At 32.7% G+C, this 16,595-nt stretch overlaps 1 protein-coding gene across 2 annotated transcripts in view; it reads right to left on the bottom strand.

Moving 5' to 3' along the window:
* Positions 1-16,595, bottom strand: part of LOC145248885 (uncharacterized) — a 315,242-nt gene that overhangs the window by 243,109 nt on the left and 55,538 nt on the right. Inside the window, exon 1 of one of the 2 annotated variants that reach the window (XM_080110647.1) lies at positions 16,383-16,504. The exons of the other annotated variant lie outside the window; for it this stretch is intronic. Within the exon in view, the coding sequence (XP_079966773.1) occupies positions 16,383-16,438 (56 nt within the window). The 5' untranslated portion in view covers positions 16,439-16,504. Of the gene's footprint in view, positions 1-16,382; positions 16,505-16,595 lie in introns of those variants that run through there. 2 annotated transcript variants of the gene reach the window in all.

Raw genomic sequence — 16,595 nt, 5'->3', positions numbered from 1 at the left:
AGTACTGACCAAATCTCCACTGGAAGTGTGCACTGCAGTTCAAATCTGGTACCTTGGGGAGGCATTTTGTCACCCAAACCCCAGGAAACACCAATGGCCGATGCCAACGAGAAATCTGTGACAACGGCTGTTGCGATAACATGCAATCATCTGCACAAGTGGTCAAAAGGTGGAGAACACTGAAAATCTGGGGAGACTTGTCACTTGGTCTCCAGGGAACACCACAGGTTACTGCCGGTGAGCAATCACTGATGATGGCTTATGAGGCAACTAATACGCTACACATTTTGATGAAAAACATGGGGGAAAAATGAACAAAGAACAGAAAACCAGAACTTTAAATATAATTTCTGTATTTAAAGTAATAGTTATTTAAATATTTCAACATGTAATCTTGGAGAAAACCCAGCTTCCCAATAAGGGGCACTCTAGATGGAAACAAAAATAATCTCAGTCATGAAAGATTTCTCCTCCACCGACCGAAGACAGAAATTGCTTGTTCCCTAAATTCATAATTCAGTTTTATCAGTATCAAATTGTATATTGCTTTAAAATGACTTAATTTTACATAGATAATATTTATATTTTATATTAAATAAAGTTCAATTTAAGTATTAATCGAACTGTGTTCCTATTTCTCTTTAAAAATGTTTTATTGCTCTTTTTCAAATAGCCCTCATATAGTACTGACAGTCTGATAAATCTTACCTACATTGCCTGCAGACATTTTTCAGTTAACAGGCCTTCTTACTCTCGGTGGCTGTGGCGAAACCCAACCAGTTGATTCAAATTTCCCTTGCAGTGCAGAGCACCAGTCACCACGACCGCCCCATGACGTTAAACCATTAATATGATTTTCTGCGCGCCTTGCATCTGAAACTTATATCTCCCTGGATTAATTACCAAAGAAAAAAGAATTCTGATTTAAACACTTTATTTTTCTTTTCGTAAAAAAAAAAAAACAAAAAAAAAAAACAAATAAATAAATGACTAAATAAATAAATAAAAATCTGCAAAATGACATTGTGCATCAAAGATTTCCCTGGCTTTTCATTACACATTTTAATTCAAATCCTATCAGACTATTTAAAAAATATATAATCCTAACGACTATACATACAGTTAAAAACATTGCTTTTATTCCAGGACATTTTTACATTTTCACAAACTTCGTACGATTTATTGTATTTATTTGCTTGCCCATCAAAGTAAATTAGGCACAAGGCCGTTTTTTAATTGTGGGGGAAAACCAGCTCCCCTAAAAGTAGAGTAAAGGGGGGGGGGGCTCTGGTTGTGACCAAAAATAATAATTATGGCAGTATAGAGGGTTTCCCCTCCATTGACTGGTACAAATTATCTTAAGTGCAGCATCTGCAGAATAGATGGTATTTATTTGCTACCCCACCGAGCAAATTAGGCACAAGGCCGATTTTTAAAGTGAGGAGTGAAGGGGAAATGGGGACCAACTCCCCGGGGAGTAGGGGAGCTGGATAGTGACAATTGGTATGAAGGGTTGCCCCTACATTGACCAAGGTCTTATATGTGGGGTCGCCCCCACATATGGTCTTTGCTTGCAGTATCTGCCGGACAGATACTACACTTTGATCTTGGCCAAAAGGCCAAGAAGAACAGAAAAAAGGCAACCCTCTTTTCTTGACTCGGCACATAAAAAATACGGCAACAATAAAAACATGATTCATTATTTCTTGCTACGTTAAATGAAAACGATTCATTTTTATATTCGACTTCGTCTTGATGCTTATTTTGACACCTTTCTAATATTTTCTTTTACGTCGAGGAATCAGAAAAAAAGTTAATCTTATTAAAATCATAACACCGGCGACACTTTTTTTTTTTTTTTTTTTTTTTTTTTTTTAAATGTTCACCGTCGTAGCGTAGATGACACTCTCCGTTGATCTGGTCCTTCGTCGTAAAACCCTAAAAAGTTGATTTTTTTTTTTTAATCAGCGTAATCCCGGAAAAATAACTAAAATAAAAATCATTCTTTGGAAATCAAATAGACATTTATAAGCATTAATAATCTTATCCAGAAGTAAACACGATTTTTAATGGCACGTAAAGGGAAGTAATTGATTGTATTTATAAAGGTTATTTCCCTTATGTTGACTAAAGTTATGTCAAAAACAAGGAATAGGCTGGGCGAAGAAAAGGGGGCGGAGGGGGGAGGGAAGAAAGATAAAGAGCCAGAAGTTATGGTATACGTTTGCCCCAAGCAATGCCGGCTAGTCCTGCTAGTCTACATTAATGAGCTTTACATATACTAACACCTTAAATAAGACAAAAACTAAATTTGAATGTTGTCTGCACCTGTTTTGATAGCCATAAAATCAAGTTACAACGGAAGTTTGTTTTTTAAGGATCGAGTTTCGATGAAAAAACTGCGAAAATAGACGAACCGTTACGGTGTTATGTTTCCGAAAATTTTGAGACTAGGATTGATAATCATTTTGATGATTCGAATATTTGTTCAAATTTTGAGTTTTAATTTCACAACGTTTCGACTTTCAAATGAAAATTGTTTCAGGTATTTCGATCGAAAATCCCTTATTTAACACAATGAAGTAGGATGCTCTCGTTCGTCTAGCCCTGACCACAGAAGGAAGATAAGAGACAAAAGTGTGTGTGTGGGGAGGGGGGCAGTGGACAAAAGGGGGGTATCGGAAGAGACAAAATGTGGAAGGAGGGTCGGAAGAGACAAAATGTGGTGTTACATGATAAGGGCTGTCCCCTTTTCATGTAAGTATAAAAATAGAGATTTAGTTAAAATGAAATAGAATAGACGAAATTCGAACCTCGTAAATTAGGTTTAGAAATAGATTACGAGAGAGAATTTGAAAATTAAATGTAAAACAAACGATTGTTTAGCTTAGAGATAAAATAGTTTCAAGAAAAGAATGTGCGTTGTCAATTTTGTTATGAAAAATTCAATGGAGGAATGCAACTATAGAATAATTTAATAAATATGTTTTTAACATATTGGAAATATAGGTTACTGAGAATATAGGTTAAAATTCCTTTTGTAAACAAAGGAAAAAGTTTTGGACACGCATTTCGAGAACACGTGAAAGATATGTTTTAACATGTGTATGACGTCATGGGAAGTTCTCGATATAGTTAGAAAACTTTAGAGTTAAGCAAGGAGGAACTGGGGAGAGTCAGAGAGTCTGAGAACGACAGACGACAGTCGAGTTGGGATTCGAACGTCTAGAAGCGAGACGGTAACTTTTGAAAGTTAGAATGTGAAGCTTTGAATTCTTGATGATGAAAACCACGACCGGTCTGGAGAAGAAATAAACCCATCATGTGTTTTTTTATAAACGTCGTCTTTGTGTTGTAATTCTACCCAAAGGTAAAGTGAAAATTGTTATTATATGTCTTGTATATCTGTGTTATAAAATGTCTTGACATACACATCTCATATCTACAATGTGAACTCTACATTTCATAGCAACACTTCAAGCATGAACAATTTTTAATATATATGAATCTTCATAACAACGAACAAAGTCCCAACAACATCTCTCTAAGAACCTCTTAAGAATCTCTCTTTACAACATCTCTAAGACAACACCCCTCTTAATAAAACATCTCTTACTAAGACTCTCTAAGCATCACTTTTAAAAAGTCCTAACAACAAACAATAACAAGAAATACGAACAATAACAATACTAATGAAACCCCTATATAACAGTGGGAAGGGGTTTCGGGAGAGACAAAAGTGGAGGGGTTTCGGGAGAGACAAAAGTGGAGGGGGTTTCGGGAGAGACAAAAGTGGAGGGGGTTTCGGGAGAGACAAAAGTGGAGGGGGTTTCGGGAGAGACAAAAGTGGAGGGGGTTTCGGGAGAGACAAAAGTGGAGGGGGTTTCGGGAGAGACAAAAGTGGAGGGGGTTTCGGGAGAGACAAAAGTGGAGGGGGTTTCGGGAGAGATAAAAGTGGAGGGGGTTTCGGGAGAGACAGTGGGGAAGAAGTAGGATTTAGAGATAGAAAAGTGAATGGATGGAGCAAACAGACTAATTTTGGATTTTGTCTAAAAAAATAAAAATATAACTAATTTACTAAAATAACTAATCAATCTAATTTGAACTCAATGGCTGACTCAACAGATCGCTATTTTGCTCATGTTATGAAATCGTTACATGAATTCTCAACTCAGAATGCATGGGAAATGAATAAAAGGGTTTGCTTTAATTGGGTAAAAAGTCATTAAAAAATGGTAATTTACTTTTAAATGTTAAAAATCGAATTTTTTAATCATTTTTTTTATCGTTAATAATTAATGATTTCAGTACTTTTGCATTTTACGGGCCGTGCTGAAATAACGTTATTTAAAAACCCATGTTAACTATTTTGTATTTTCACCTAACATTTAATAAACAAAAGATAACCTAAGTATTTAATTTAACTTAAAAACCCTATCTAAAAATGGCACGGTCGTTAAACTGCAGAAGTATCAACTGGAGTTAAAATTATAAATAACAATTCCGTTCCAATTCTGCAGAAGTACATAATTTTCCTTTTTTGTCTGCAAAATATTTTGGAATAGAAAAGATAATGGCGGCAACGTTCACCTAACTAATGATTTGTTAATCAATGGTGATTAGTTATGAATTTGATTTCTCCAAAATTATTTTCTTGAGAAGGGGGCAACGCGAAAATCGCTCATCTGCGATACTTGCATCCGTGAACAAAATGAATTGTCTGCATATTAACAAATTTGGCATTTCTGCATTTATCAACCTGCAATTTCCACGAAGTTACACGGGTGTGCTCGGCAGATGACGGGAAAAATCAGGAACGGTCGACAAGCAGTTTTTTTTTTAGGGGGGGGGGATATTAAGATTTTTTTCCAGTGGTCGTCGCCATTCTTAACATGGGGAGAGGGTTGTAATATTTTTATAATTTAGTTTTTGCAGTATTTAATTACTTCGTGCTTAAAACATACGTACTCCTCGTAACGTGACCATTACTTTGAAATTGTGTCGTTACAGTTAGAATCTCTCGGACGCAGACCCACACGTTGTCTGGCACAATCATAAAAGGAACAAAGAAATAAAAGGAAAGAAATAAAAAATCTGATTCAGGATTTTTTCTAAATGCAAATAAATTATTCTTATATTTGAAAAACACAATAAATTATTCTTATATTTGAAAAACACAATAAATAAAGAAACTATGTACGAATACGTATAAATGAATTTCCGGCAGCCATGCCATATTTAAGAAATAAAAGGTACAATGTCTAACCGACAATCCAATTTATCAAAACTACTTTTTTTTTTTCTAGGAGTCTTTGCTTTCATTTTTGTATCATTTTCTTTAATTATAAAATTTTCGTTTGGTTTCACACACACGATTACTTCATTTAAGCACATCAATTAATATACGAAGATATAATTTTATGCGTAAATTTTCACTGTTTACTTCAGTGCTCAATACATAGGTAGAACTAGGTAGTAAGTTATGAAATATATGGCAATTAAGCTACACATAATATTTCGCGTTTCATTCTCGTAAGAATTTGTCAGGCTTAAATTCTCACGAGAATGAAACGAATATTCTGTGTAGCTTAATTGTCATATTTTCATAACACACACATTTATATATATATATATATAAAACGCGGATTACTCTCTGCATTAGCACTATATATATATATATATATATATATATATATATATATATATATAAAATAACGCGGTAATCCGCGTTATTTTTTTAAATCGTATTTATACGTTTAAAGTTGTTTTTTTATTCAATTGCAAGGTTAAAGTACAGAATAGGTACAAAACACCCTCCCAATGTTAAGAATGGCTTTTTAAATAACATTATTTCAGCACGGATCACTCTCTGCATGGGTACCATATATATATATATATATATATATATATATACACACACACACACTAGCAGTTGCCCAGCCGTAAACTATGCATCATATTTTATTTCATGGAGAAACAAAGACATCTGCATGCGAGTATTATTTTTTCTCTTTTTCTTGACAGTTTACTTCTTGTAAGTAAAGAAAAAAAATACTCAAAGAAAAATCTAACGCACACAAAGGAAATGTTCTCAATATAAATAAAATACAGTCAAATATAAAGAAAAAAAAATCTGGAGAGAAAAAGGTCACTAATCTCTTGGACGTAGTCCAAAAAAAGTCTCCAATCTCATAGGTCCCGCGCTGTCAATCAAGCTCCAACATCTGCCTCATCACAGCATTTACATTCCTGTGCCTGTTTTACAAGTATTTTAATGGAATGTGCCCCGAGGAACTCGTAGCACCGCTTGATCAAATTAAGTTTTTGTATGAAAACTTTATTACATAACGAGTATGTACAATATATATTTTTTTCAATCTTTTCATTTAATATCTTGATTAAACTAAACAAGTACTAATTCTCATTTATTATAAAATAATGGTAAAAGTCTATACTGACGCTGCGAAGCCGAATGTGGAATCTATGCAATTAGTACCGTTCTTTAATCCAATCACTAAGCGGTAAAAGTCCAGAATAGTTAACAGTGGAGGTATGTATGGCTCATTTATGACAGATTATAGATACCCACTGTAAAGTTGCCAGCACGTAATTGTGAGAAAGGTCGCGCAATCTCCAACCATCAACCGAGACAACACTGCTTCGTTCTAATGGCAACTAGTGGAATCAATGTAGAGATAACCGGAGAGCACATACAGCGCCTGGTATTCCCAAATGGTAACTAATTTTAGTACTGACCAGGCTAAACATCGCTTAACTTCGATGATCTGACGATAACCAGTGCGTCAACATGATTGTGCTGTATAACAGTCGAAGATTTGTAAAAAAAATCAATTTATAGGAAATCGAGTTGAATTAAGTTCTCAACCGATCTGTATACTTTTAATTTGTGAAAACTGAAAGTTTTTTTAAAATTATTATTTAAGAATTTGATTTCGATAAAAGCTGACGTAACACACGAAAAAGAATCGTTGAACTTCGCTTTACTTTATTCTAAAAAGATAGTAAAAAAAAAAAAAAAATAATTATCTGACCACTCACCTTAAAATGGAGTAGCACACCTACCACAAACAAACAAGCAAAAAAAAAAAAAAAAAAAAAAAAAAACTTGTAAAAACCACGTAATAGTCCAAGCTTCTCCAATTCAAGCGACAATTTGAGGATAAAATACGTTGAGGATATTACCAAAGTTGCTACAAAGATGGGCTCCCTCTACCGTGCGAGAAAATGATTCACACCAGAGAGTATCCTTTACAAAACCACAATTCGCTCATGCATGAAAGGTTGTCACGCATGAGCTGGTGCATTTACAACTATTATCGCACTCTTACTCCAAAACTAATTGGTCCCCTACAAAACAGAACTCTAACCTGTATCATCGCCGCGATAGCAGTGTCAGAAATTTCGTGAAAATAATTCCACCCGCCATCTTTCGAAGCTTATAACTCCTCGAAAAATGTCATTCAAGCCCTAATTTTTTTTTCAATTAAAAAGGAGCAAGGACCAAGGTTTCATTAAAAAAACAAAAACAAACAACGTGGATTTAAAAAAAACAAAAAACAAACAAACAAACAAACTATTTTTTGTTTTTAAATTTGAATATATTATTTATTGATCTTTTATCTTCAATTTGTGATATATAAAATTTTGGTACATAAATTAATTATTTACTTTTTAATAGACATTTGAAAATGGTGGGCGTGAATTAAAAAAAAAAAAAAACGTTTGTCTAAAATATTATATTCGGTTTATTGGAAAGAGCATAAAATTTCACATTGACCCTGAAAATATCGTAAAAATAGAATCAATAGAAAAATTGATAGATTTAAAGTTTAAAAATTGAAAAATACTGAACTCGTAACATTCAATTAATTTCATTACTATTTTTTAAAAAATATTTCTATTACTTTTTATACAACTTTAATAGTTTATTTTGGAAGTATAATCCATAAAGAAAATAAACAACCCACCTTTAAAAGAGAAAATACGAGCTTTTTATATTTTATTTGCAGTTTCGTGTTAGGGGTGTCAAAAATTCCTACAAAAATTTTGATACACCTATCGCCGCGATGTAACATCCCTGTACCTCTTTTATAAGGTCTTTAATTGAATGTGCTCCGGTGAACTCATAGCACTTGTGTCCCCCCCCCCTTCACGACTCATATACTCCCGACAAACAGCAAAATCCCACCTCTTCATTGTTGAGGTTTCTAAATACCGGAAAGACAGTCACTAATAGTTTCTTCCTTCGGACTGCTAGACTTTAAAATTCGCTGTTTCCTGCTTCCCTGACTGTACAAGCCCACAGAAATTTAGATGCACAATAAATAAACATCTCCCGGTTTAACTCCGCACGGAATTCTGTTAGACACGATTCCAAATAGTAACCCCTTATATTCCAAGTGGCAATGTGTCTTGTTTGTGGCAAAAAAGAAAAAAAGGGGTTCTAAATAACCTTATTTCAGCACCGTCCGGGGTTTGTATTACTGTACACATAGATTCGAAAAAGTTGTCAAAAAACAAATATATAACAAATAAATGTTATCAAAGGCAAGATAAGTTATTTTTCTACCAAACTGAATATATTTTTTGTGTTTTTATTCAATGTAACATGTTTATTTAGTTCGAAAAACATGCAGTGTTTACAGATGTATTGGAAAATTCAAAATGGCGCCCGACTTTCTCTTTAACATGGTAAGTTTGGGAAAAGGTGTTATAAATAATAAACTAGACAGCATACTATTAAAAAAACACCGAATATATGTCAACTTATGTCATGGTAACATATATTGATAGAATTTCTAACAGTATTTTGTCTAGTTTATTATTTATAACGCCTTATCCCGAACTTATCGTGTTAAAGAGAGAGTCGGGCGCCATTTTGAATTTTCCAATACATCGGTAAACGCTGTATGCTTTTTGAGCTGAATAGACATTATATTGAATAAAAACACGAAAATTATATCCAGTTTGGTAGAAAAGTAACTTATTTTGCCTTTGATAACATTTGTTATATATTTGTTTTTTGACAACTTTTTCGAATCTATGTGTACAGTAATACAAACCCTTCGTCTTTTGGTAACGCAAAAAAAAAAAAAAAAAAAAAAAAAAAAAGCCAGGACATAAAGAAGAAAGAAAAGCCCATATGCTTTAAACCCTCCCAAACAACTTTCATGGTAAACCGTAAAATAGTATTAGGACAGCGTGAACTATTGAAAGCAAAGTAATACAGCTATTAGAAGATATTTGACTTACTAGCTAAATCTTGCTACTTGGTCTTTTGGTCAAGACCATTGGTAAATGTTGCAGTCAAGAGTAAGATTCCAAAGTCTACATTTATTACTTTTAATCACTTTAGTCACAAAGACTCTGAACCCTTCCCCTCTCCAATTTCTTATAGGGCCTTGTGCCTAATTTTGTTGTTTAAAAATCTTTTTTTTTACTTAATTGTATTTTCAAAATTTTTAAAAGCAATAAAATATATAAACAAGATCAAAGTGTAGCATCTGTTCCGACAGATGCTGCAAGCTATGACTAGCAAAGACCATATGTGGGGGTAACCCCACATATCTGACCTTGGTCACTGAAGGGGCAACCCTTCATACCAACAGTTTCTAATCCAGCTCCCACTTCCCACCTCTCGGGAGCTGGATCCCCCTTTCCCTCCCCCTTATCTCCACATTAAAAAAAACGGCCTCCTGCCTAATTTGCTCAGTGGGAAAGCAAATAAATAAGACTGAACCCTTCCCCTCCCCAATTTCTTATAGGGCCTTGTGCCTAATTTTGTTGTTTAAAAATCTTTTGTTTTTTACTTAATTGTATTTTCAAAATTTTAAAAGCAATAAAATATATAAACAAGATCAAAGTGTAGCATCTGTTCTTCAGATGCTGCACTTCCATTTCTTGTTCTCTTTCGGTGGAGGGTCAGTCCTTCACGACTGAGAATTTTTTTTTATTTTTGTACCTTTTCTCCACGTTAAAAAACGACCCTGGTGTCTAACTGTTCCGTGGGGAGGCATAGTAAATAGGTACAAGCAAAATAGTTTTCCAACGATGGACTTCGGATTAAGTTTTATATATTACCTTTAAAAGGTTAAACTCACACACATACATCGTTAGTAATCATTCCCAAACCAGAAATTGTATTTCATAGTGATAGTATTTTATTCAAATATTACTGTAGTACGTCTTACATGTGTTTCGTTGAATAGCGGAAATTCAGACAACTCAGAGACGTGTTTTTTTTTGTTTTTTTTTTTTTTTTTGTTTACTTGCCTCACCACGAGGGCAGAGTTAGACAGGTCGGTTTTTAATGTGAGAGAAACCAGCTCCCCCAAAAGGGGCGCGCTGGTTAGTAACAAAAATTAAAAAAAAAAAAATGTATCAGTTATGAAGGGTTTCTCCATTAAGCCAGACCAAAAAAGTGAAGTGAAAAAAATTAAGTTAGTTAACTAAATTTTGATTCTGGCCTGAAGGCCAAGGACCTCTGTGTTCCTCGGAAAAATACCTGATTGATAGGAACAAGTAAAAGGATTATATATATGATGGCGCCCAGAAGTTATTGGTCGGCCATATTTTTCTCAAGCGCTTTCTATCGGTGCATCCGATTGTCAGGAGCAATTGCTGAGGCTTATATATATATACTAGCATGGGTACCCGGCGTTGCCCGGGTGTTTGGAGGTGTATGCTGAGCAAAAAAAAGAGGGTAATTTTTTAAACTTTGACCCCTATTATGACCCCTGAAAATTTATTGTTTTGGGCTCAAATCAAGTTATTAAGTTAGATCCATGTCCACGGAAGCTATATCTAAAATTTCAAGTGTGTAGACCCAAAATTGTCGGAGAAGTTTGGTAGAGTTCTCAAAGCTCAAATCGTTGAACTTTGACCCCTTAATCGCCAAATTTCTGGCTAAAAACCGATCACATAGATTTTTCCAAATCTCAGTACCCTGTATATCAAATTTCGAGTCTGTAGACTAAAAATTGACAGAGTTATTTCGTAGGGAAATGTACACAGACACACACACACACACACACACACACACACACACACACACACTTTCACTTTTATAGATATATAGATTTAAAATTTGAGTCTGACAGAATGACAAAATTATATTGCAAACCGATATATTAAACAAACGAACTTCAAAGAGACAAATGAACACATAAGTAAAAACAATTTGTATTAGAAAACATTTATTATTCCACGTCTTTTTTTTACAGACCTGACGACTGAGGTTCGCTCTTAATAAAAATTGTTTTTTATAGTCTTAATTTTGACTTCCTTTTTCATAAAAAACTAAAAAAAAATCAAGAAAGAAAAGAAATTTTAATTTTATTTTTTCATTAATTTCTTTCTGTGCAAAGCAATTCTTTCAAACTTACTCTGTTTCCAAAATATTTTTATTTTATTCCCCTCCCCCTTCATTTATTTTCCTCCGCATCCTGGCAAGTATTAAAATAAACCATTTATAATATTTATTTATGGATTTATTTACTTATCATTTCTTTTGTATCGGTAAATGAATTCCATTTAAAAAAAAACTGTAAAAGTCACGTTAAAGGTGATTAAGTTGGAAAGTAAGTAAAAATTTACCCTTTTTACTTTTATACGATTTCTGATCACTTTGAAAAAGGTGTGTGTGTGTTTTAAAAATGTTTTTTAACTGCTATAATCTCATTTATATTTATATTTATATATATATATATATATATATATATATATATATATATATATATATATATATATAACAACGTGATTATTCATATCGTGGGTTTGTATTACTGTACACATAGATTCGAAAAAATAGTCAAAAACAAATATATAAATAAATGTTATCAAAGGAAAGATAAGTTACTTTTCTATCTAACTGGATATATTTTTTGTGTTTTTATTCAATGTAATATATTTATTCAGCTCGAAAAACATACAGTGTTTACCTATGTGTTGGAAAATTCAAGATGGCGTCTCACACCCTCTTTAACACCGTAAGTTTGGGAAAAGGTGTTATAAATAAAAAACTATACAAAATACTATTAAAAACCCGCCGAATATATGTCAACCTATGTCACGGTAACATATATTGAGCGAGTTTTTAACAGTATTTTAACAGGGCACATCGTAAAAACTGACCCCTTAATTTTCCTGAAGTAAAAACTATATAGTTTTTAAACTTTTAAAACTGTACATTATAAAAAGAAAACTGTTCGAGTGATTTTTTTTTTACATGGGTGTCACCACTTATCAAGACCCAGAGGCCACTCAAGGATAAGGGTTAATAGGTATACATTAGTCATTGTGATTTTAGCATAGTAAACAGTGGGAATTTTGTAACTTGGATTACTTGAAAAAGAAAACTGTTCGAATGATTGAAAATGAAAACAAAATAACAATGTAAATATATTGATAAGAAAAAAAACAAAAACAAACGAAGTTTCCGTTTCAGGAACCCGAGTTTAATTTTATGTCGTAATCATTCAACTCGTTAGCGGTTTTATTCAGCGATTAGGGATAACCATACGACATATCTAATTACCAAAGCGATTTTTTTTAAATTTTTTTTTTTATTATTAAAACTAAACCTGTTTAGTTTTAATGAACCAATTTTTTTAAAGCCAACACTTTAGTTATTTTGAGAGCGTGCAACTGCACCCGAAAGTTTGATTAGGAAACTCCAAATCCTTTTATGACTCGAAAAAAAAAAGGGCTTTTTATCGGCTTAAATGATAAACTAATGTTAAATATTAGTATTTAATATAATGAGATATCAATCTACACAATTTGCCATTGATTCTGAAATAAAATGGAATCCTGACATTGTGATCATTTTTGCAGGTGTTATGTGCCAAATATTGAAATAAGAATGTTTAAATTCAATTATTGTAATTTAAGTCTTTAATTTTAAAGTCGATTTTATTTATAAAATATCTTTTTAGAAATCAATCTCAAAAACAATCTGAACAATAAATCTCTTTTGTTATGGCTAAGTTTTTGTCAAGGGTAGAAATTATAATAGACAAGTATTCATCCATGATGACATTTTACCGATTTCCTGGTTTACAGGTATTCTTGCTAAATTTCTTCGAAAGAATTGACATAAACAATACTTCAACTAAATACGTATATTTCATGCAATAATGACTTTTGTTTCTTCTGACTTTTCCTAAACTAAACATAAAACATCGGTTAGGGTTAGTTTAACATTCTGTAAAAGTACCTTCCGTTTTTTTTTTTTTTTTTTTTTTGTACTTCTGCAGAGAAGGTAAAAAACCGATAAAAACTGGATATATTTTTCGTGTTTTTATTCAATTTAACATGTTTATTCAGCTCGAAAAGAATACAGTGTTTACCGATGTGTTGGAAAATTCAAGATGGCGTCTCACACATTCTTTAACACCGTAAGTTTGGGAAAAGGTGTTATAAATAAAAAACTATACAAAATACTATTAAAAACCCGCCGAATATATGTCAACCTATGTCACGGTAACATATATTGAGCGAGTTTTTAACAGTATTTTAACCGGTTTTTTATTTATTACACCTTTTTCCAAACTTACCGTGTTAAAGAGAGAATCGGCCGCCATCTTGAATTTTCCAATACATCGGTAAACACTGTATGCTTTTCGAGCTGAATAAACATGTTAAATTGAATAAAAACACGAAAAATATATCCAGTTTGGTAGAAAAGTAATTTATCTTGCCTTTGATAACATTTATTTGTTATATATTTGTTTTTTGGCAACTTATTCGAATCTATGTGTACAGTAATACAAACCCGAAATGAATTTAAGAAAATCACATTTACTGTGTGTGTTTACTGTTTATGTACCTATTTACTATGCCTCCCCACGCGACAGAGTTAGACACCAGGGTCGTTTTTTAACGTGGAGAAAAGGTACAAAAATAAAAATTGTCTCAGTCGTGAAGGATTTCTCCTCTAACGAAAGAGAACAAGAAAATGAAGTGCAGCATCTGAAGAACAGATACTACACTTTGATCTTTACCAAAAGGCCAAAAGTCAGCGGGTTTGGTTGCCATAACAACGTGACGGTAGTGAACGTGTGTGTGTGTGCGTGTGTGCGCGTTTCGTGTAGTTTAGTTTCGTATAATAGGTTCGTATTTTTTTAATTTGTAAATAACAAGTTATTAAAAAATTAAATCCTTCCAAGATGGACAATAAATAAAGCCATAATATTTTATGGTAAAGGTAAGAGCGTAGAAACGATTGTTTTTTAGGAGATGTGATTATTAGATTAACCAATCAGAAATCGTCTGTGGCACACACATCTCTGTTTTAATAGATATATAGGTCGAGGTAATTAGTTAAAGAGATTTAATATAATGTGATATATAGATAGATAGATTAAATGTTAAATAGATTTTGTAAATAGTACAGTTGAAATGATTAGAATATTTCCAATATGTAATAAGGTCGAGGTAATTAGTTAAAGAGATTTAATATAATGTGATATGCAAATGAGCATAAGTCATTCGATATGGGGGTGGTTTGTAGAATAGTATATAAAGAAATTAGGCAAAGATTCTTATGTCTCCTATAACAGAAACATCCTAAAATGGGTTCTAATGTTTCTCTACCAGGAGAGGTCTACCCTCTTATCTCCTTTATATTTCGTTGATGATGGAGAGCTGTACACACAGACAGAAACACACGAACCCTATTACTTTATAAAAATATAGATATATATATATATTAATTAGCCATAAAGGTGGGTGCCCGGTAGAAAGCGCTTGAGAAATATATGGCCGACCAATAACTTCTGGGCGCCATCCTCTATAATATGCCTATCGGAATTAAGACCGCTCGGCAAATAGAAAAGATATCCAACAAGATCGGAAAACGTGTCTAAATAAGGACTTACTGCCAAATTATATATATATATATATATATATATGCGCCAGGATGTAAAAATTTCCAGGTGCGCATTTAATCCACCTGGAGAGATACATCCTCAGTCTTCATTAAGATATGCATCTAGGAGAAGGAAAACTGATGCAAAACCCGAGATCTATTTTCTCTAGTTTATGGTAGCCATTGAACCAACTGAGATTAACAATTGTATCAAAACGTGTGGTTGATTCTACACAAAACCTTCATCACTAAAACAAAGCATCTATGTGAATTTCCAGACGACTTAATTGTTGTGGCGGATCTTATGCGTTGAAACCGACGGGAATATCACATAACATGAAATCACACAAAATAAAGAATACAATAATAGCAGAACCTATGGAAATTCCACAGGAGACTCATATGTAATATGTTGATGTTGGCATTCTGTAGATGTTCAGCGTAAATGGAGACACTCTGAGATTATTGTAGCTTTTTTTGTTAAAAATAAAAGTATTCATCTAAGCTAGATAATTAATATATCAAAAAAATATGAAAATTTGTACCATTCCCATCTAATGAAAGAGTTGTGGAGACGGCGTGAGAAAGGACACGCATTTCCACGAATTGTTAAAAGCATAAGACAACAATACACTTTTTAAGAAACGTTTAATTTTCAAAGTTGTTTTATTTTGTATAAATTTATATTTTGTTACGTGGTTCATTACTTCAGATTTTACTTTGTTCGTTTTTCTGTTAAGACATTGATACACTTTCTAAAAATGGTTTCATTTTTCTGTTAAATAAATAGTTATAAATATATAAAAACGTGGTACTCATGCAGAGATTGATCCGTGCTGAAATAACGTTATTTAAAAAGCCATTCTTAACATGGGGAGGGGAGGGTGCTTTGTACCTATTCTGTACTTTAACCTTAAAATTGAATAAAATAAAAAATCATAAAATTTTGATTAAACTTGGAAATGCGATTTAAAAAATAGCGCGGATCACTCTCTGCATTAGCACCAAAAATGTATATTTTGTTCATTTACTTAATTTAATCAAGTGCTTACTTTCAATATTAAAATATTTTTTATATTAATTACACATATTTTTTATTTATTTTAAAACTTTAATAATTTTTATTTTAAAACTAATAATTCGTAATATGACGATGTAAAATACTGAACCTTCTAGAGTTGTCGAACTTTGCCAGGACTTAACTGCAACAGTGCAACAGACACTGCCTATAGAGTTAATGTTCTATCGATTTTTTATACAAAGTTGCGATTTCAAAAGTAAAAAAAATATCCATGACTTGAGTGCTTCAGCTTGAATAGAAACTGAAATCAAAACTTAATTCTTGGTAAAATTATTTATTACAATGAATGGAAGTCCATAGCAATAAAACGAGTCACTCGGATGTAAGCGTAACGCACAAAAATTACACACACGCAAACCTATTAATATATAGATAATAATATTGATAATAAAAATAAAATATTTTTTTCACCTTTTATCTGCAAATTGGAACTGAATTTGAGTAAACGTTGTATAAGACACAGCCATCACTTGATTCAAAATGTGTTCTCCCTGTTTGTGGGTCAACAAATCGCAAAGAAGTTTGGGCCGAGCCCATACTGAGTTATTCACGGCTTTAGGTTATACCATTCTTATACAAATAAAGAGGGAGGATGGGTTTAAAAAAAAAAAAAAAAAAAAAAAA

Source organism: Euprymna scolopes, chromosome 27 (assembly GCF_053919585.1).
Source record: "Euprymna scolopes isolate OS-2025 chromosome 27, ASM5391958v1, whole genome shotgun sequence".
Lineage (NCBI taxonomy): Eukaryota > Metazoa > Mollusca > Cephalopoda > Sepiida > Sepiolidae > Euprymna > Euprymna scolopes.
Note: the sequence above shows the minus strand (reverse complement) of the source record. Positions and strands in the feature narration are given on the sequence as shown.